We start from the raw sequence: 23256 nt of genomic DNA, 5'->3' as shown, positions 1-23256 counted from the left end.
GGTGCCAATCTTAAAAAAAAAAAAAAAAAGACACTGACCTTATCTTCAACATTTGAATCTCCATCAGCTGTAGATACCTGCTCACCCTGTCTAGTCCACAATGGTAAACAAGTTAGGAAGGTTGACATGTGCCCTTTTCTTTTTGTGTCAGCGGATAGGAGAGTCAAACCTTTAAAATGAGCAGCTTCATCCCTGCACGGCTGAAACGGCCAATCCCATGTCCTTTGGAAAATCCACCTGAACCTGCTTACCATTTTCTTACTCTCCATAAACATTCCTTTGGTAAGAAACACATTTCTATTAAAGTGATACATCAGTTGATGTGTGGTCCTCTTAAGGTAGGATGTTGATCCCTCCCTCAAAAGGGCAATGATAAGGGGGCTGGCCCTGTGGCCGAGTAGTTAAGTTCACATGCTCCGCTGCAGGTGGCCCAGTGTTTCGTTGGTTCGAATCCTGGGCACGGACATGGCACTGCTCATCAAACCACGCTGAGGCAGCGTCCCACATGCCACAACTAGAAGGACCCACAACGAAGAATATACAACTATGTACTGGGGGGCTTTGGGGAGAAAAAGGAAAAAAAATAAAAATTTTTTTTTTAAAAAAATGGCAATGATAAGAGAGAAGATAACTGATGGAAAATGTCTTTCAGTTTACACACAGGATTTCAGGGTCGGGAGTTTTTAGAAGATGAGGATAAGAAACCCAAGTACCAGGGCCAGCACAGTGGCAGAGTGCTTAAGTTGGTGTGCTCCACTTCAGTGCCCTGGCATTCATGGGTTTGGATCCTGGGTGTGGACCTACACACTGCTCATCAAGTCATGCTGCAGTGGCATCCCACATACAAAATGGAGGGAGACTGGCACAGATGTTAGCTCAGGGCCAGTCTTCCTCACCAAAAAAAAAAAAAAAAAAAAGGAAAAAGAAAAAAAGTGGAATCCAAATGCAGAGACTGCAGTATGGTAAATTTTTAGATGCATTAGTCACAAAAGAAAAACTTTGAAACCCCCTACAAGAGCTCCAGCAGTAAAATCAGTAAGTGAAAATGGTGCAGTCTCACAAGGGAAAAATTCAGAGCACCTGAGTGAATGGATGGTTCCTGTTCCGATATGTAGAGCTCTGAGTGATCATCCTCATGTTCACTCAACAAGAAAAAACTGAACAACCTGAAAGGCAACACCTCTTCTTAGATCCATGAGAGATTTGAGTTTACATGGCAAAACAATGCTCCCAAAATGAGAGACCAGTGAATATAGAGAATTACCACTTACTGGGAGGAGAAGTGACTGAGCCAGCCACCTCTAGGAACACAGAAACTGATAGAGATGAATTTGCCAAAGTGTGGACTAGTGAGATTACAGTGAGGTTTAAAATTTTTCAGGGCCGCCATCGTGGGAAATTCCTCAAAATTCATGAACTTTTCCTACAGAAGCCCAAGTAGGTTCTCACCATGGAGAATGGAAGAAAAGTTCTCATTCTCCATGCAGGAAATGGAGGGAAAACATTTTGATATACATGCGAAGCATCCTCTCTGTAACTTAGGCCATCCTTCAAGGAAAACTAACTTGACAAAGCCTTATCTGACTGGGGAAGAGCAGTCCAACAATTCCCAGGCTCTTCAGGTTTCCCCTCTGACAAAAGTGGAGGAATAAATGCTAAGAATCTCTTCTGGAGTTCATAGTCCAGGGATTCTGTCCACCGAAACATTACTAGTTTAATCATAACATAAGAGAATATTTTGCCAGCCTAATACCTTCCCACCATATCAACAGGGATCTAATATAAAAACAGTGGAATAAAATGGGGTTGTAAGACACAGAGTCTACATAATATTGAGTTTCTAGGGATCCCAAAACACACTAGGGAAGAAAATTATGAGGACACTAGAGGATATTGAAGCCCCTGACACCTACAGCTAAAGCGAACATTAATAGCCTAAGGCCTGTTCAGGAAATCATGCAGCCTCACACTAAAGGACTGTTTACCTAATCTTATTGTGAAAATTCACAAATATGTGGAAATTAAATCAAACACTCTTGAACAACCATTGGGTCAAAGAGACAATCAATAGAGAATTTAACAAATAAGACAAAAATGAAAACAACTTACAAAAACTTGTGTGATGCAGCATAAGGAGTAATAAAAGGCAAGTTTATACCAATAAACACCTATATTAAGAAAGAAACAGCAAAAACAACAACCTAAAATTACACCTCAAAGAACTAGAAAAAGAACAACAAACAACCTTAAGTTGGCAAAGTTAGGAAATAAAGATTAGAGCAAAACTAAATAGAATATAGGAAAACAGAAAAATTACAAAACTAACAATTTTTTGATATAAACACAATAGACAAACGCTTACCTGGCTATGAAAAGAACAGAGAAGAATAAAGTATATATAATCAGAAGTGAAAGAGGACATATTAAAATGGATGCCTTGAAACTGAAAAGAATCAAAATGGACTATTACATGTGAAAAAATTGGGTAACCTAGAAGAAAAGGATAAATTCCTAGAAACATACAACCTACGAAGAAAAATTAAAAATAGAACACCTGAACACACCAATAAACAAATTCAAAGAATTAATACCAATCCTTCTTAAACTCTTCCAAAAACTAGAAGGAATGCCTCCAAACTTATTTTTTTGAGGCCAGCATCTACCCGATACAAAAGCCAGACAAAGACATCCCAAGAAAAGAAAACTACAAGCCAATATCTCTGTTTCAACTTGTCTTGGCCATAGCACCAAAATATTTAATCCAACATCCCACTAGATATTTCAGTGAAAGGTTTTTCTCCTGAGATTATCATTTCAATGGGTGGAGTTTAAGTGAGTGAGATTACCCTCCACAATGTGGATGCACCTCAGCCAATCAATTGTAGTTCTTAATAGAACAAAAATTGACCTTCCTTGATCAGGAAGGATTCTGCCTCTAGACTGACTTTTGACTTGGATTACAACTCTTTCTTAGGGTTTCCAACCTGCCCATCTAGATTGCAGATTTCCAATTTACCTAATCTCCATTATCAAATTATCCACTTCCTTAAAGAAAAAAACAGAGTGATGTCAGCATTATGGCAGGGTGAGCTGCTCCCTTCCTCTCTCCCTTTCAATCTGTAGCTAGTCAGACATTCATAACTCAACAAAGTTTCCTCTGCTTGACCAGGGTATTGGAGAGATCCATGTATCTGTTCATTGGAATTATAATGATTAGAGCACATAGAAGGGGCAAAAATGGGGTAACAGTGGAGGCAGGGCCCACAAACCCAGCCCTCTGGGCATGGCAGATGAGTCCACAGCCCCAGAAAACCTGGTGGCAGCAGTGGCAGTGGCACATGCTACTTTGGCTCCCTCATTGCTGTGACACCCATGGCCACAGATAAATGTGCAAGAGCAGTAGCAGGCCTGTGACCCCAGACCCCAACTGTGGCTGCAGTGTCTGCAAACCTGACAGCCCCAGAGGCAGTAGAGGTGCATGTGACCCCGGCTCCCACCCTACACTCCCCTCCCCAGCAGCAGCAGTAGTGCCTGTGACCCAGGCATTTCCAGAAACAATGGAGGTACATGCCCTCCCAGTGCCCCTGGTGGTGATACCAATGACCACAGTGACACTGGCAGCAACAAGCCACCAGCAAACTTGGAGGCACAAGTAGCAACCATGAGGGCACTGGCATCACCTGTGTCAGAGGCAGTGGAGGGATGAAAGCGCTGGCTCTCAAAGGCAGATGCAGCTCAGGTAACAAGAACCAAAAACTAGGACTATATCACCACCTACTGAAAAACAAAAGAAAGGCCTCTAAATTGTTGAACTTTTAGAATCAAAATAAACAAAACTTTACCTAAATAAGAAATGTATTCACTACTTCAAATGTGCCAGCAGAGGACAACTCATCCAGCACTGTGAAAAATCATGGTAACATGGTATCACAAAAAGCAAATGACAATTCTCCAGACACCAAACTTAAATTCTCAGAAGATGGTGATGTGATAGAGAATTCCAAGTAGCTGTCATGAAGGAACTCAATAAGGTAAAAGAAAACTCAGGAAGACAGTTCAATGAGCTCAGGAATATAATTAATGAGCAGAAGCAGCACTTTACCAAAGAGATTGAAACTCTAAAAAAAAGAAGCAAACATATTCTGGAGCTGAAGAACTAGATAAATGAGATGAAGAATGCAATAGAAAGCTTTGGAAATAGAGTAGACCATATGGAAGAGAGAATCAGAAGCTCAAAGATAGAAATCTAGAAATGATTCATGTGGAAGAGGAGAGAGAATGAAGATTTTTAAAAAGTGAAGAAACTCTATGAGAACTATCTGACTCCATTAGAAAAGGCAACATAAAGATAACGGGTATCCCAGAAGGAGAAGATGGGGAGAAGGGAGCAGAGCTTATTTAAAGAAAGAATAGCAGACAACTTCCCAAGCATGGGGACGGAACTGGATACACAAGTCCACAAAGCTGAGAGAATGCCTAATTCTCTCAATGCAGAAAGACCTTCACCAAGACACATTAGCTTAAAACTGTCAAAAGTCAGTAATAAAGAAAGAATTTAAAATGCAGCCAAGGAAAAAAGACAGCAGCCTACAAAGGTACTCTCATAGGCTATCAGAAGTTGTCTCAGGAGAAACTCTACAGTCCAGGAGAGAGAGGAATGACATATTCAAAATATTGAAAGCTAAAAACTGCCAGCCAAGAATACTCTATCCAGCAAAGTTACCCTTCAGATATGAAGGAGAAATAAAGGCTTTCCCAGGCAAACAAAACCTAAAGGAGTTCACCACCACTAGACCTGCCTTACAAGAAATGTTTCAGGGAGCCTCTCTCCCTGAAACAAAAAAGAGCAAAAATACACAAATCTGAGAAAGGTGATAAATAGACAGAACCAGTAAATTGCACATCTACTTCAGAATAGGGTGTTAAACACTTAATTATAGCATACAGGTTAGAGGGTAGAAAAGAATTTAAAATAACTATACTTCAATTTAGTAATAAACTCACAAGATAACAAAGGATAATTTGTGACAACAGAAACATAAAAGGGGAGGAGGAAAAGGTTGGAATCTATATGGGAAAAAGAAGATAAGAAGCTCCCGGGAAAAGGATGGAACCTGTATAGGCAATGAGGATAAGAAGCTATCAGCAGAAAAAGGACTATTTTATCTATAAGATGTTTCATACAAATCTCATGGTAACTACAAAACAAAAATCTAGACTAGAGACACAAAACATAAAAAAGAAGAAACTGACTTAAACATAATAGAAAACCATAAACTAAAAAGGCAGACAAGTGAAAAGGAACAATGGAGATATAGAGCAACTGGAAAACAAAAGATAAAACGGCACTGGTAAGTCCTCATAGATCAATAATCCCCATAAATGTAAATGGATTGAAATCATGAATCAAAAGGCACAGAGTGGCTAGATGAAATAAAAAACAAGATCCAACCATATATTGCCTTCAGGAGACTCATCTCAGCTCAAAAGATAAACATAGGCTCAAAGTGAAGGAGTGGAAGATGATGCTGCAGGGAAAGGGGATTGGGGTGGGCATAAGAGGTAAATGGGAACACATATATATGGTGACTGACTAATAGTAAGGTACAACTCAAATTTCACAATGCTATAACCTATTATGACTACAATAAAATAAAAGTAAAATAAATGGGCAAAAGACCTCACCAGACATTTCTCCAAAGATATATACAGATTGCCAACAGACACATGAAAAGATGTTCAACATTGCTAGTGATTAGGGAAATGCAAATCAAAACTACCATGAGATATTGCCTCACACCCGTCAGAATGGCTATAATTAACAAGACAGGAAATGACAACTGTTACAGAGGGTGTAGAGCAAAGGGAACTCTCATAAACTGCTCGGGGGAGTGCAGACTAGCGCAGCCACTATGGAAGACAGTATGGAGATTCCTCAAAAAACTAAGAATAGGAGAACCGTATTATCCAGCTATTCCACTGCTGGGTATCTATCCAATGAACATGAAACATGAATGCATAAAGATATGTGCACCCCTATGTTCATCGCAGTATTAGAATAGCCAAGACTTGGAAGCAAGCTGAGTGCCCATTGAAGGATGAATGGATAAAGAAGACACGATATATATACACAATGGAATACTACTCAGCCATAAAAAGATGAAGTCTTGCCATTTGCAACAACATGGATGGACCTTCAGGGTATTATGCAAAGTGAAATAATTCAGAAAGAGAAAGTCAAACACCATATAACCTCACTCATAAATAGAAGATGAAAACAACAACAAATACATAAGAGGCAGAGATTAGATTGGTGGCTACCAGAGGGGGCAGGAGAAGGGAGGAGGGAAAAACAAATGAATAGGCACACGTGTGGTGATGGATCGTAATTAGTCTTTGGGTGGTGAACACAATGTAATCTACACAGAAATTGAAAATATAATGAGTATATCTGAAATTTATACAATGTTATAAACCAATGTCACCTCAACAACACAAAAAATTTTAAAGGAAAAAAAAAAGAAAGGAGGAACCAATCCAAACAACAAAGATGTTTCTTCTCACTCCAAGTATTTATCATTGCTTCCTCTATAACTTCATGTCAGAAAACACAGTGATCAAAATAAATAAGATGGAAGAAGCAAATACTGTTATTGGAGATGAGAGCATTGTTTATTTGACAAGCTAAAGACAAAATAACTGGAAAATTACTACGACTGATGGAGTCAATTTTCTCAATATTGTATAAATACATACATTGTACACAACAGCACATATTATTGAATTAAAATCACATGTCCTGCAAGATATATATGAAATTTGGAGGTTTAGGGCTAACGCCATGTGTGAGGTCTATGTGCAGACGAGTCTGACTGTTTTCTGATGAGGTGGCAAGGCATCACCGCCATGGAAATATAATCAACTTTGGTGCATGGAAGACTCCTGAAGTCAAAGATGCAGCTCTCCCTATACACTGCCGCATCTTTAAAGATGTTTCCACTCAAATTTGCATCAGGATCTTTGTTTCTGTCTCGTTATACAGTCATTTTAAAGTATATCTCTGAAAATAGGTGCAAAGGGTATTCAGGAAATGATTGCAAATAAAGGATGAAGAAGAACAAGTTTCACCAGATGCACCAATTACAAAAAGTAATGAGGAATGGTAATTTAATGGTCTGTTGCCATCATAAGAGGCAGTTGTTTGTCATATTGTGATTTCGCCTCTTAGAGAACATGTGTTGATATCTGGAGGCATTTCTGGCTGTCATGACTGTGGGAAGTGGGGAGCACTGCTATAGACATCTAGGGATCCTGTAATGCACAGAATAGTCCCCCTGACAAAGACTATTTTCTTGTCAAAAATGTCAGTAGCGTCAATGTCGAGAAACTGTGGACTAGTCAGGTGAACCCTTCATTGTCTATAAACAGACAGAAGGATGTAACAAAATAGACGATGAATTGTGGCTATCTATAACTCTTCTCTCTACTACATCCAAATAAATTCTCTATGGAGTAAAGAGTTAAACATTAAGAAAGATAAAAATGAAAATACAAAAAGTACACATCAGAAAGTATTTCACCAAAATGACTCAAGAATAAACAGAAAATCTGAACAGAATTATAAAAATTTAGGTGGTTGCATTAGTAAAAAAAAAAAACTACCCATAAAGCAAAGCTCAGGCCCAGAGGGTTTCACAGCAGAATTCTCCAAAACATCCAGTTAAGGTCTCATTGTGACTCTTCACAAAGTCTCCTCCGAAACACAATCAACACAACGCTTCAAACTCGTTTGTGAAGCCAGCGTTAATCCGACACCGAAATCAGACAAAAGTATCACCAAAAAACCCTTGCAGACCTAGTTCCTTTCTGAATATTGACCCCAAACAACCCCAACCAAAACTAGTACCTAATTCAGCAACATCTTAAAAGAATTACACACCATGACCAGGTGGGATTTCTTCCAGGGATGGAGGGTTGGGGTAACCTCCCAAAATCCATTAATGTGATGCATCATATTAATAAATTAAAAAGCAAAAATGACCTGATCAACTCAATAGATGCAGAGGAAACACTTGACAGAATCCAACAACCTTTCATGACAGAAACACTCTGCAAACCAGGATTTGAAGGAAATTTCCTGAACCTGATAATGAGCAAGAGTGGGACACCCACAGCTAATATTATATTTAATGGTGAAAGACTGGGTATTTTCTCCCAAAAATGAGGAACAAAACAAAAATGTCTTCTCTTGTCACTTCTATGTGACAATGTTCTGCAGATTTAACCAGAATAGTTTTGCAAGAAAAGGAAATAAAATGTACCCAGACTGGGCAGGAAGATGCAAAACTGTCTTCACTTGCCTGTGACTTATCTTGTAAATAGAAGACTCTAACCAGTCCACTAAAAAATCTATTAGAACTGATCATCGAGTACAGCAAACTTGTCTGATACAAGGTAAGTATATGAAAGTAAATTATATTTTATACACTGCAATGAACAATCTGACAATGAAATTAATAAAAGAAATCTATAATAGCATCAAAAGGAATAAAATAAGAATAAATTTAATAAAAGAAGTAAAACTACTCCAAAAACTGAAAACATCATTTAAAAATTAATAAAGATCTACAAGTGTGAAATAGCAAATGTTGCCAAGGATGTGAAGAAAAGGGAACCCTTGTGCACTGTCGGCAGGAATGTAAATTGGTGCAGCCTCCATGGAAAACCATATGGAGATTCATAAAAAATTAACATAGACCTACCATATGATTCAGCAATTCCACTTCTGGGTATTTATCCAAAGAAAGCAAAAATGCTAACTCAAAAAGATACATGCACCCGAAGTTCACTGCACCATTATTTACAACAGTCAAGTTATGGAATCAACCTAAGTGTCCATCAATAAATAAACGGATTTGAAATTGAGGTACACATGTGCAATGGAAATTATTCACCCATAAAAAAAGAATGAAATCTTGCCATTTGTGACAACACAAATGCACCTTGATGGCATTACACTAAGGGAAATATGTCAGAGAAAGACAAATATTGTATGATCTCTTTTACATGTGGAATCTAAAAACAAAAAACAAAACAACAAACACCAGAAGCTCATAGATACAGAGAACAGACTGGTGGTTGCCAGAGGTGAGGGGTGGGGGCTGGCAGAAATGGGTGAAGGGGGTCAAATGGTAAAATTAAAGAAAAGGAAGTTCTACCAAAACATGCATGTTTATGATAATCACATAGTGACAGAACAATGATTATATACTTCTATATATTTTGAATTTACAAGCTAATGCCATTGCTATTGGAAGGTCATTGCTGAATGTACACACATGCAAGGGGACATCAGTTACAGAGCTGCAAGCATTTTGAAGGTATGCGGAGAAAAACTCTCTTCTAGCCACATTTTTCTTGAAACTAATTTCTAATAAGGATAACAATTAAACATTTTTATTGCCAAAAGTTTGATTGGCATTTTTGGAAATGAAAGGAATGATGTGAGGTTGGGAAGAGATTTGGATATTTGACCATTGCAAATCTTTAATAAAGATGAGCAAAGGCCTTGGAGTGATGCCATCCTTTTTCTTGCTCTTTATTTCTCCCTAACCAATAGTGGCAAGAAAAAAAATGAACCTGTAAGTAAGGAAATAAGTAAATAAATAAATAGGGGCCGGCACTGTGGCTGAGTGGTTAAGTTCCTGCGCTCTGCTTCGGCGGCCCAGGGTTTCACGGGTTCGGATCCTGGGCAAGGACGTGGTACCGCTCGTCAGGCCATGTTGAGGTGGTGTCGTCCCACATGCTGCAACTGGAAGGACCTGCAACTAAAAATATACAACTATGTACTGAGGAGATTTGGGGAGAAAAAGCAGAAAGAGAAAAAAGATTGGCAACAGTTGTTAGCTCAGGTGCCAATCTTTAAAAAGAAATAAAATAAATAAATAAATAAATAAATAAATAAATAAATAAAAGGGAAATAGCCCATGTCCATGGATCCTTAGATTTAACACTGTTGAGATGTCAATACTTCCCAGAATGTTCTAGATTTTCAACAAAATCCCTGTCAAAATCCCAGCTGACTGCCTCTAAGGCAACTATAAGGCCTGTAAGGATAACTGTGGATATTAATAAAAGAAACCTTAACTAAATTGGAGTCAGGAAGGCCTCTAGGGGGCGTGCTCACACCCTGTCACACGTCCTTAATTACACCAAATAGGAAGAGATGATGATCAGGGTTTCATTTTCAACAGGGTGTAAAACTACTTTCCTACTGAAGGAAAATTCTCTCCTCACCTGGCAAGGCCCCAGCCAATGAGAAACGCTGCAGCTCAGCCAATGAGAGGCCATTGCTGCCCTGAGCTGTTACTTTCCAACAATGGATTTTCATTTAGAACAGCCCCTCCCTGCTCTCCCTTTTCTCTATAAAAGCAGCTCCTTTTCTTTGTTTGCTGGATTTACCTCTGGTTTGCCACAGCGTGCACACCCCAAATTGCAATTCTTTTGGCTATTCTTGAATAAATTCATTTTGAGGTAAAATACCAGGCGAATTTGCTTTTTAGGTTGACAATAGTAATTGTTTCATAAATTATATGGAATTGCTGGGGAATCATAATAGCCAAACCGATCTCCAAAAGTAAAACAAAGTAGTAGGATTAACATTTTCTGATTTCAAATTTGACTGCTCAGCACAGTAATCAAGGAATGTGGTGATGACACAAGGAGAGACACACAGATCAATGGGTTCGGTTGAGATTCCAGATGCAAACCCATTCATCCATAGTCAATTGCTTTTCAAAAAGTGTGCCAAGAAGGAGAAAAGAATATTCTTTTCAAAAATTGGTGCTGGGACAACTGGATAGCAACGTGAAGAAGAAGGAAGTTGAACGTTTACATTACACCACACACAATAATTTACCAAAATGGATTGAAGACCTCAACCTGAGGTAAAACTATAATACTCTTAGAAAAAACAGGGAAAAATATGACCCTGGATTTGGCAAAGAATTATTACATATGATACCAAAAGCAAAAACAGTAAAAAAAAAAAAAAAAAAAAAAAAAAAAGGATCATTTCAACTTCATTGAAATTAATCAGTTTTGTGCTTGTGACAAATAGAAATGGCAAGCAATAGGATATATTGGAGTATATGAGGAAGTCATTTGGTGTAAACCTAATTTGGCCTGACCTTGTTTTTCCAAAAGGGCCTGATTGTGGCCGTTGAGCACGCATTGTATATCTGCTTTAGACATTCCCTATGGCAAGAACAAAGGCCCTTGAGATAAAGGTGCAACTTCCCTCCCCCTCCCACCTTTGGCATTTCCTTAAGGATTAAGCATCTTTCCTTAGGCTAGGAACTGATTGCTGCGCTCACCTGTGACCACCCAGCTTGGGACAACACACCTGCCACCTTGCTTTGTCCACCGAGACAGCAGACCTACCTGCTGTTTCCATCAATCGCTGTGCCGACAGAGTAGTCTCATGACTACTGTAAAAGGGACATTTCAATCATATGTGAAAGATCCTGTTTGGGGGTATATAACCACTCTGTGCACCCCACTTCTTCGGTGCCCTTTCTTCCTTCAGGAAGAAAGGCCCCGGGCCATGGTCCTCACATTTTAGCTCAGAATAAACTCTCTCAAATTTTCATTTATAGATTGGTTATGGATTATTTTCATCGACACTTGCAAGCACAACATCAGGCAAGTGAAAACACCCATGGGAACCCGTTTGCTCTTCTGGTAAAATCATGCTGCCATTGTGGAAAACAGTATGACAGTTTTTAAAAATTACAAAGTGTTACAATATGATCCAGCTTTTCCATTTCTAAGTATATACCCAAAAGAATTCAAAACATGGACTCAAACAGATACTTGTATATCTGTGTTCTTGAAGCATTATTCACAGTAGCCAAAAGGTGAAAGGAACCCAAGTGCTCATCAATGGATGAATGGATGAACAAACTGTGGTATACACACACATCTGAATATTATTCAGCTTTAAAAAGAAATGAAATTCTGACACATGCTACAACTTGGGTGAACCTCGAGGACATTATGGTAAGTGAAACAAGCCAGTTGAGAAAAGGACAAAAACTGTATGATTCCACCGGTATGAGGTACCAAGAATGGTCAGATTCATAGAGACATCAGGACAGTGGTTGTGGGGGCAAGGGCAGTGGACTGTTGGTGTTTAATAGGGTAGAGTTGCAGTTTTGCAGGATGAAGAGTTGTGGAGATCGGTTTCACAATGTCAGTGTACTTCACACTATGAACTACACACTTAAATATGGATAAGATGTAACTTGTATGGAGTAAATATAGAAGGTGGTCAAAAGCTACACACTTCCTGTTATAAAATAAATCAGTCACAGGGATGTAATGTACAGCATGGTGACTATAGTTAACACTACTGAATTGTATACTTAAAATTTCCTATGGGAGTAGATCTTGAAAGTTCTAAACACAAGAAAAAAATTATAACTACATGTGGTGGTGCATCTTAACTAGATTTATTGTGGTACACCTGAAACGAATATAATAATACATGTCAATTATATCTCAAGTAAAAAAAAAAAAGAATGAAGAATTGATACATGCTACAACATGGAATTCCCTGAAAAAATTATACCAAGTGAACGAAATCAAACACAAAGACCACATATAATATATTTCCATTCATCTGCAAGTCAACAAATACGGAAATGTAGACACAGAAAACAGATTAGCGGTTGTCTGGGGCTGGCGCTTGGAGGAGCTAGGTGTGTTGCCGAACCTGACGTGAGTTCGCTCACCCATTGTGCAGCAAGCCAATCTCTGACACCGTGTGTGGTGGAAGAAAGTAGGAATTTTATTTTTGCACAGCACTGAGCAAGCAGAGAGGGCAGCTAAGGCTCAAATCCCAAACTCCCCAAAAAGCTAAAAGGAAGAGTTTTTATTTGGGGTTTTAGGTAGGGGAGGGGGAGCTTATGGCCTTGCTGGTCGGTGCTTTCCCACCAGCCTGTCTTTGGCCTTGAGACACTTGCAGAGAGGAGGGAGGCTGTGACCTTGCTGGTCAGCAGCTTTCTCACCAGCCTGTATCTCTTTGCGGGAGGAGATAGTCCAGGTGCTTGTCCTTGACGGTGTCTATCTCCATGGAGGATAGTGGATTCTGGAGCCAGGAAGCCAGAGAGTAAGCAGGGAATGAGTGTTTTAGTTTTAACCCCATGTATGCTGGGTTTAATGTGGGGAAACCGATATGAGGGTCGATATCAGGTGGGCAGATAGGGCAGTGGTAAATTAAGGGTAAAGGCATTTTTTTTAGATGATGGAAGTGTCCTGAAATTGACTGTGGTGATAATTGCACATATCTGTGAATATACTGAAGACCATGAGTTGTAGACAATAAGGGGTGCGTTGTATAGGATGTGTATTGTTTCTCAAATAAGTGGATAAATGCGTTAGGAGTTTCGCAACGCAAATGAGTTTTGCAATCCAATCTCTTAGGCATATGAGTGCTTTTCAGGTACATCCCACATTTACATAACCTTTTCTTGATTTTTGTTGTATCAGTCCAAATAGGAATTGAATTCCCTTAGGGATACTATAGCCTTCACACTTCAAAGTTCTCTCAGGATACACTCAAACAATGATCTAAAGTAAATTTCCCTCCAGGGTAAAACGTACACCTGAGAATTGCATGAACACCCCTCACATCTTGTGGTTAGACTGAGAAGAGACCTTGCGCCCAGCTGCGGCTGCGGTTCCAACTTCCCATCAGAGCTAAGGGGTTGGGAGGCCATAGGATTCCTTAAAGTCTGACACGAGTGGGGTTGGGGAAGCGCTGGGTGGAAGACTCAAGGCTGTCAACAGAGATCAAAGTGGAGCCAGACTAATTATTACGCACCGTGAGTTGACTATGAAGTGTCTGTGTTTGCAAAAGGTCACAGTTCCTCGAGCGGCCGGCCTCCTGGCATCGCCATTTCAATGGAAAAGTCCCCGGAGAGGACAAAGTTCAGCTCCAGGTCAGCTCAGACACCTGACCCCCGACCCGTTGTCACTCAGGAGCGAGAGGGAGGGGCCTTCAGGACTGTCCAATCAGAGCCGGCTCTGGGGCGATGGGCGGGGCGACGCTCCGCAGCAACCTCCGACTTCCTCTCGCTCCACAATCCCGCCGAAGGCGGATCGCCTGCCCTTAAAGTGTCCACGGTGCTCTGCCGCGGACTCCGTGGCGCTGTGACCTGTACCGAGTCGTAGGGAGGACGCCGGGAGCCCCAGGAGCCTCAGCAATGGTGAGAGTTCAGCCCCGGAGGAGGAGGGGCTGGTGGGAAGTGGCGGGGCGGGCCCGGCCTCACGCGGCCCCTCCGGGCTCTGCGGCCCCGAGTCCGCGGAGGCGCCGCTCGGCCCTCAGGCCCCTCCGGCCGCAGCGTGGGGGCGGGGCCGGCAGCCGGGCCCCGGGCGTCCTGTGGTCCCTGCGCGCGGCGACTTGGGCCGGAGCGTCTCTGGGCCGCTGTGCGCCCGCAGCCCCGCGTGTCCCAGACGGTGCGGGGCCCGCGGGAGGGCCCGCAGGACAGTCGGGCCTCGGTCTCCGGGGTCCGTGCGCGGAGGGGCTGCGGTCTGTGGGGCCCCCAGGACCTCCTTTCTCCTCGGAGGGGACCCGTTTCCTCCCGAGTTTTCTAAGTGTTTGGGGAGCAGGGTCTCAAATCCACGACCCTGTCCCCCCAGCTCTTCCAGGACCGACAATAAATCCCTAAATTTCCAGATCTCCCCTCAGGTTCCCAAACTCCAACTTCCGGTTCCCGATTCACAGCATCATTATCAACCACAAACAAACCCGATCACTTTTCCGTAGTCAGTGGGCGGCTCTTTTAAGAGGGTTTATTCCTCGTTCGTGGATGTTTTTCTTGAGAGAAAGTAGCGCATCCCCCTGGAGGCGCGTGGTGCGAGCTCCTCCCGCCTCTCCTGCAGGCTGCGACCTGGGCGCGGACGCGCAGCTGGCAGTCCTTTGCTGCAGGTTCCTCTTGAGAAACTTCTCCCGGCAATCTGTCCTGTCAGCACCGCCCCTCCCTGGTGTTGTCATCCTGAAAAGATGGGTTCACTTTTAGTCTCAGTTTTTCACTGAATTGCAAAGTTGATTACAGTTGAAACTGTAAGTTGATTGAGAGAGAGGATGTGAGGACAGGAAGAAAATTCTGGAAATAAATAGAATTTTTATTCGTTTTGGGCAAGAGAACCTCAAGATGTGAGATAAATGTATTGAAGTTCTCAGGTAAATATTTCGTTTTCAGATCAGATTTTGAATGTGCATGTTGCCAGAGAACATAGAAATTTAAAGGCTAAAGCAATGGAATTCCTATTTTAATTGATGTGAGGGGAACTCCGGAAGCTTATGTAAATCTTTGAAAATCCACCTATATTTAAACAGCTAAACTCAAACCCCCAATACATTATAATATGCTGCTCATTCCTGAAAACACCCCAGTGTGAGATAGAGGGGAAGGACAAACTAGGATGTTGCTTGTCCTTTTAGTTAGAAAGAGATTTCAAAATTTTCATTTTGAATGGTTTACACTTTTGTACCCTATAGTGTTTAGAGTAATTAAATCTTAGAAACATTTCTTATTTTTAACTTTTCTTAGAAGAGTTAAAATCCAATAAAAGACTGTTAAACAGGAAAATATAGTTTACATAAATTTCTTTGTTTACTTGAAATAAATCTGTAAGACAGCAAAGTCCAACTCAAGATTCACTGCCAACATATGCTGGTCCCCTCCAGCGCTGTTACTGCAGCCACCCGCAAATACAGTTTTGATCATTTCTTGAGATTCCTGTTAGTGTTTCTTTATGTAAATCAGTCAATCGAGAATGCATATTTTTCTTCCCCACTTTGTCCTTGTAGTGAGCAGTCAGACTCCGCATTTTTAGGTGACTGCCCACAGCTTAGGTCTCACCCACCCTCTTCCCCTCGTGCCCCCACCTGGACAAGCTGAGGAGAAGCCTGGGTGCTCTCTCCTCTAGAGCAGGCAGGAGATTCCCACCACCCCAGCCCCTGCCTGTGTGCAGAGCTCTTGCCCCGGCCCCACCCCCAGGCCCAGTGAAGCCCCAGGCCAGGCTCCCTTCCTTGCTTTCTGAGCCCTGTCAGAGCCGCTTGAGAGGCCGGCCCTGCCCTCCCCTCAGACCTGTGTTATGTGAGTCCTGAGCCTTTTCCTACCCTCTGTGTGTGTATGTGTGTCTGTGCCACATGGGTCTGAGTCTCAACAAGGGAACCACCCCTCTGCAGGTGACCATAACAGTTGGTGCCCTGAGCCACATGTCCAGACATGACCCCCACCCGTGGGTCTGTCTTCTCTTGCTCTGACTTGCTCCCCTGCTCTGCTGCCTGGTGGCGGCATGTACTGTGGGCTGCTGCTTGCTGGGAGCTGGTGCTGTGAGCTGTGCTGCCCCCTGTTGCATTGTTGACCCACCAAGCTCAGTTCTAGGTTCATCTGACCAGAGTGGGCAGTTTCAAGAATGTAAAGGCGTTTGGGAGCAGAACTGTGGGATTGGGGCCTCCTTAAATGAGTCCTGGGTCATATCTTTGCCAAGATTTATCTGTGTAGTTAGAGTGAAGCTGTGACAGCAGCTAGGTTGGCCTGAGATACTTCAGGGAAGGGGGTAGAAGACAGGGACTATACCCTGTGCGAGAGGTGGGTCCATCAGATGGTCACTCCTGAGAGAGCTGTCATTTAAAAGAAGAGAAGAGAGGGGGAAAGGCAGGCAGTAGGTGGCAGGCTGAGTCCACACCCTAACACCAGAGGACTCACCAGGCTCCTTCAATACCTCTGCTGCTGCCCCTGCCTCTACTGCCACAAAGATCCTGACCTTCAGGGTTAGAGGGGACAACATCCATGGCACCCCTGTGGCTTCAGCCCAGGATTTAAAGCCTATAAAGTAACCAGTTGTCGTGGGGGAGGCTCCTAACCCTGATGGCACTGTTTTTTTTTGTTTTTTTTTTTTTATTAAGATTGTGATAGATTACAATCTTGTGAGATTTCAGTTGTACATTATTGTTAGTAATGTTGTGGGTACACCACTTCACCCTTTGTGCCCTCCCCCCACCTCCCCTTTTCCCTGGTAGCTACCAATCGGTTCTCCATGTCTATATGTTAACTTCCACCTATAAGTGGGGTCATATAGAGTTCGTCTTTCTCTGTCTGGTTTATTTCGCTTAACATAATACCCTCAAGGTCTGATGGCACTGTTTTGAGGCTCTTGGGTGGAAACAAATTTATAAATAGCAGGGTAGGGAGGCACTTCCTCCCCTGAAGCGTATCCCGTCATGAAGAAAATAAAACAGGAAAGATCAGCAGGAAGGAAACAATAGATAAAACACTGAAACAAAGGTCCAAATCTGACTCAGTTGGAAATCCAAAATGTACTGAAAGAATTTACATAGCAAAACAGATAGAGGTGCAACACAGGGTCTGAGTTAATTTTGCCGTCTGATGTAATGCACTAATTCAGAAAGCTTCAAGCAGTTCATCAACACTTGCTCTCAGATTACATTTATATCTGGGATCCCACTAATTTAAGCAAGTGTCCCCTGATAATTTTAGGGGTGTTAATGAATATAATATAGAGGACAAATAGGACAAATGTTTCATCTTTAGCCATCTGAACTAGGGCCTTCCCTAAATTCTCCATGGTCATAACACCCGTTGTCCTAAAGTATCCCATAGTGAGCTGGGAAGCTCTGATCCAATGAGCAAGAATTAAAATTAAATGAAGTCTCTGCCACTTACAAATTGGCTTGACAAATTGGGACCCAGGGACCTTACTCCACAAATAAAGTAGTTAGTATGGCCCAGTGTAAATTACCCAGGACCTTGAAGGATTGAAAACTGTACAGGAAACCTAATTAATGAAGGGTTGATTATTCCCAGTGCTTCTTTTAACAGCCTGATTTGTCCTGTTATTAAACCTGGAAAGAACGACTGACCCCTCAGAGTGCTTCACCTCGACTCGAGGCTGTGGCTGCACCACACAGACCTCTGTCCCCAGTCCCCACAGTGTGGAAATTACTGACCACAGCCAATCAGCAATTGATAAATATCCTGCTCTCACAGATTTGGCTGAGTCTGTACTGTCCAGTCCTGTGTCCACAGCCTCTCAGCTGCACTTGGCCTTCCCTCTGAAGGGACGTGATGCCCCTTTACTGGGTTGTCCTCATGGATCTTCCACAGCTGTGCCCTCCCGCAGTCATTGCAGGCAGGGTCTGAATTGCATCCTGGTGTGTCCAAGAACACGGGTACTCTGATGACATTCAGGACATGCAAATATTAAAAAAAGGAGCTCACAAAAAGTGGATGGGATATTGCCACACATAAAATGTGAGGCCCTTTTAACTTTGTTAAGTTTCTGGAAATCGATAATCTGAGAACTGCTCCTTCTTTGACACTATGAAGAAAGAGCTATTGTTGCCCCTTGGGACCCACAACATCTGCTAGATTCTCTTGATATTTGGGAGGGAACATGTTCCTTGTTAACAAGTTTTACTGGAGCCCATTTGTGGTGTTAGTTGCAAATGTGCCACCTTGAATGGCACCCCTACCACAAAAGTCTGGAGACTCTCTTCAAATTGTCATACAACCCACACTCCTGTTAGTGCCCTCAGAGACTCCTTCACTATAGAGGCCTCAGTGACCTTCTATCATTATGGGTACCCCCATGGCGGGTATGTCATGGGGGTACCCATGATGGCCTTAAGTTGTTCATAGTCTTCTGATGCAAGAACCTGACCTAGGCCCCACACTATATGCCATTAGAGCTGCAATGACCTCTACAGTGCTATCCTTACAGTAGATGGCCCTGAGCATGGGATCACCTATCCAGCAGTCCGTTTTTTAATTTTTTTTAAAGATTGGCACCTGAGCTAACATCTATTGCCAATCTCCTCCTCTTCCTCCCCCCTCCCTCCCCCTCCTCCTCCTCTTCTCCCCCACAAAGCCACCCAGTACATAGTTGTATATTCTAATTGTGAGTGCCTCTGGTTGTGCTATGTGGGGTGCCACCTCAACATGACTTGATGAGCAGTGATGTGTCCGCGACCAGGATCCAAACCAGCAGAACCCTGGGCCACCAAAGCGGAGCACATGAACTTAACCACTCAGCCACGAGGCCAGCCCCCAGCAGGCCGTTTTGACTTGGGACCTAGAAACAGCACTCCAGCTCAGCATGGGTACTGAGTCCCCCTGGAGACATGATGGAGCCAAACCTGGGCCCTCTGGGATATCCTACCTGCAGGAGCCGGTGGTCTTCCCTGTCCTCAGTCTCCTGCCAGGTGCCATGGTGTTGAAGGAGGTCACCCCCTTCCCAGACCCCCAGAGTCCCTGGGGACATCTTTAGGACTCCCTGAGTGAAAAGCAGTGGGAGTTCATAGACTTTAGGGATGACATCACCACATTTGTACATGACGGAGCTCAGGCAGAGTTGCTGCTTTTCATGTCTTAATTGGGGCATCTCTGATGAAGGACTGGACCCAAGGGTCATCACATTGGCCATACATCAAGCAGTCATCTTAGCACTGACCAACAATGGGCTCCAGCTGCAGACATTACGGACTATGCGTGATTCCCTGGGAGTTGCTCCTTTGTGGTAAAAGGACTCAGGGAATCTCTTGCCTCACAGTTACCTACAATATAAATCAAAGTAACACTGGTCTCTACACATATGAAGGTCACTCCCAAAGCCCTGCTAGGACACTGTTTATCCACGTGGGAGCTCCAGACACTACTGATAAACGAAGGCACTCATTTCACTTCTCAGAAAATACAGCGCTGGGCTCTTAATAAGACCTTCAGTGGAAGTTTCCTCTCTTCCAGGTCTTGGGGTGCAGGCCTCATAGAGCACCATTATGGCTTATTGAAATAAGGTCATATTAGTGGAATGGAAGATGGTCTGTTTCTGTCATCAGTCAGTCATCAGGGTGAATATTAATGTGTCTGTCTTTATCTTTTTTTTCCTAGTAGACGACTTTTTTTTAAGAGCAGTTTTAGGTTTACAGAAAAGTTGATCAGGAACTACAGTGATTTCCCATATAACCTCCACACAGTTTGCCCTATATTTCAGATCTTGTGTTATTAAAATTTAAATTAGTGTTCACTCTGTGTTGTACAATCTCTGGGCCTTGGCTAATAAAATGACATGTCTCCGTCATTTCTGTATCATATGGAACACTTGCACTGTCCTAAAGATCTCCTGTGTTCCCCGTATTCATTCGTCCCTTCCTCCCCCAACACTCTGGCAAGAAATTATCTTTCAGTGTCTTACATTTGATCTTTTCCAGAATGTTACATGCTGGGAAACAAACAGTGTCTAGCCTCGTTAATATCGGCTTCTTTCACTTAGCAATATGGTTTTAAAATTTCTCCATGTCTTTTTGGGTTGACAACCTCAATTCTGTTCATCACTGAAGAATATTTTATCCTATGAATGTACCAGGGATTGTTCATCCATTCACCTATTGAAATTGTTTTGGTTACATCTTGGTCTTCCCAATTATACATAAAGCTCCTATAAACGTTCACGTGCAGGGCTTTTGTGATCATCGGTTTTCATCGGTCTTTTGGGTGAGTTCCAACCACGTGCTTGCTGCATCGTGTGGTAAGAGCAGGCCTAGTTTTAAGAAACTGCTTTTCTTCCAGAGTAGGCGTACCAGTCTCGATTCCCAGCAGCAGTGAATTCTTGGTGGTCTCCATCTCCACCATTGTTCCATGTTCTCAGTGTTTTTAATCTCAGCCATTGTTATTGTGTCTGGTGATATCTCTTTCTTCTTTAATTTGCAATTACCTAGTGACATACGATTTTGAGCATGTTTCCATGTGTTTACCATCTGTATATCATTATTGGAGTTTGTGTTCAGATCATTTGCCCATATCTAACTGGGTCGTTTCTCTTCTTTTTGAGGAGTTTTAAGAATTCTTTGGATGTTTGGGTACCAGTCCTTTATAAGATAAGTGATTTTCAAAGATTTTCTGCCATTTGTGGTTTGTATTTTTGTTCTCTGAACACTGGAGCTTTTGATTTTAATGAAAAGAAACCGCTTTTTTTCTATCTTGGATCTTACTTTTGGCATTGTATAAAAATTCATCACCACACCCAAGGTACCTGAATTTTCTCCTATTTTATCTTTTAGGACTATTATAGTTTTTCATTTTATACTAAGATCCATGGTTCATTTTGAATTAATTTTTGTGAAAAATGTAAAGTCTGTGTCTAGGTTCTTTTTTTGCAGTTGGATGGCTAGTTTTTCTGGCATTATTTGTTGAAAAGACTGTTTTCCCATGGAATTGCCTTTTGCCCTTTGTCAAAAATGAGTTTGCTATATTTGTGTGTATCTCTAGGAAAGCAGTTAACTTTTGAATATTAACAATCTTTCAGCCTTTTATCTTTTCAACCTTCCTCTACACTATTCTTCGTTCAAGGAGTTTTCTTTGTTATTGGAGATTAAGATTTTTTCCATAGACAATCTTGTGCCACAAGGACAGTTTTATTTCTTCCCAATCTGTGTACCTTTTATTTCCTTTTTGTGTCTAATTGTATTAGCTAATTATTCCAGTACAGGTTGACTAGGAGTGGTGAGAGGGCACATCCTTGCCTTCCTCCTGATGTTACTGGAAAGCTTCTAGTTCCTTCAGTGTAGTCCACTAATATTGAACAAGAGCCCAGCTGATGTGGAGGGAGGTGTGGGCAGAGGGGAAGCATTCTCCAGTCTAGTGGTTGGGTCTCAAGCTTTTAGGGAGCCTGTGTCCCTGGGGTTGACCTTCTGTAATATAAGAAGAAGGATATTTACTCTGTATCTTCAGTTCCTAGCAAAAACCTCTTGAAGCCCTCGGAATTCCTTGAGTCATGAGGGTGATAGAGTGTCTTTTGTTTTAATGACGCAACTCTGGGCCAGCTCCTAGATGGCTTCAGTATGGGGGTTGGACACCAGAAACACCAAGCCTTGATTAGAGGCTTGGAATTTCAGCCCCAGCTCCCAGCCCCTGTGGAGAGGAGAGGGGCTGGAGACTGGGTTTATCACCAATGGCCAGTGATTTAATAAATTGTACCCATGTGATGAAACCTCCATCAGAACCCTTAAAGACGGAATTCAGAGCGTTTCTGGGCTGGTGACCACATCCAGGTGCTGGGAGGGTGGAGTGTCCAGAGAGGATGTGGAATCTCTGCAGCCCCCTCCACCTCCGCTTCCCTCACCCATACCACCGCCCTAGTTTGCCCTGTGCCTCTCTCTCTTTTGTCTGTTCCTGAGCTTTGTCCTTTCCACTAAACCAGTAGTAGTAAGGAAAGCAGTTGGTTGAGGTCTCAGAATCATTTCAGTAAATTACCAAATGTACTGAGGTGTTGAGAGGATCTTTGAACCTGTAGATGGCTGAGTAGAAATGTTGGTAGCCTGGGCGCCCCATCTGTGGTTCGCACCTAAAGAAGGGGCAGTCTGTGGGACTAAGCTCTTATCCTATGGAGTCTGACATGAACTCTGGGTGGTTAGTGTTAGGATTGAACTGAACTGTTGGACACCTCTTTGGTGATGTAACATTGGAGAAGTGGCATTGGGAACAGACCCCAAATGTTTGATGTCAGGAGGGGAAAAAAACTTTTCATCCTCACAATGACCACCTTTGAGAGAAAAGAAGGCTCGAAGAGTCTCAGGTTGGCTATTTCAGTACCCCCTCCTCACTTAGACTCTGGCAAGACCCCAGTCAGTTATGCTCTTGTGAAGTAGGCTGTTTTTAGGACATGCCTTGATAAGAACAGAATATTTTCATATTTTTTAAGTTGCTCCTTTTTTGACTTTCTTTCTCATTTTGGAGACAGTGGTTTAGCCTGTGACCTCGGTTCTCTGATGGAAGAGTTGTTGATTTCAAGTTTCTTGGCTTTTTTGTTTTGAGAACTGGAATCTGGCTTCTGAACTCCTTGCCTGACAGACCTGAGACCAGAAGCATCTGACTTTTTTTTTCCAGTTTTATTGAGAAGAAATTGACATACATGAGTATATAAAGTTAAGGTGTGCAACTTGATGGTTTGATTTACACATGTTGTGAAATGATTACCACAGTAGATCAGTTAACATCCATCTTCTCATATAGGAAAAAATAGAAAGAAAAGAGAGAAGCAAAGAATAAAGAAAATAAATTTTCTCTTTGCGAGGAGAACTCTTAGGATTTACTTTCTTAACAGCTGTCCTATATATCATGGAGCAGCATTAGCTATGGCTGTCGTGTCGTACATTACATCCCTCGT

At 42.2% G+C, this 23256-nt stretch overlaps 1 protein-coding gene and 1 long non-coding RNA gene across 8 annotated transcripts in view; one reads left to right on the top strand and one right to left on the bottom strand.

The window, feature by feature from the left end:
* Positions 1 to 6650: 6650 nt before the first annotated feature.
* LOC138925140 (uncharacterized) lies at positions 6651 to 14050 on the bottom strand. The gene is made up of 2 exons (XR_011440940.1): positions 13886 to 14050; positions 6651 to 9827 (listed from the first exon to the last, which is right to left on the bottom strand). It is a non-coding gene; the product is annotated as an uncharacterized lncRNA (long non-coding RNA).
* The window catches only part of LOC100064925 (zinc finger protein 709), a 78610-nt gene continuing 69278 nt past the window's right edge, over positions 13925 to 23256 (top strand). For 3 of the 7 annotated variants that reach the window (XM_023645329.2, XM_014741471.3, XM_070274011.1), the window contains exon 1: positions 14099 to 14270. Coding sequence is in view for 1 of the 7 variants with exons in the window: in XM_005611862.4 (XP_005611919.1) it covers positions 14268 to 14270 (3 nt within the window). In the remaining 6 variants the exon portion in view is untranslated. Of the gene's footprint in view, positions 14271 to 23256 lie in introns of all 7 variants that reach the window. The other 4 variants (XM_070274016.1, XM_070274010.1, XM_005611862.4 and 1 more) reach the window with 3 other exon arrangements.

The sequence above is a fragment of the Equus caballus genome, chromosome 7, assembly GCF_041296265.1.
Source record: "Equus caballus isolate H_3958 breed thoroughbred chromosome 7, TB-T2T, whole genome shotgun sequence".
Taxonomy (NCBI): Eukaryota; Metazoa; Chordata; class Mammalia; order Perissodactyla; family Equidae; genus Equus; species Equus caballus.
This window is presented reverse-complemented; position numbering and strand designations above follow the sequence as displayed.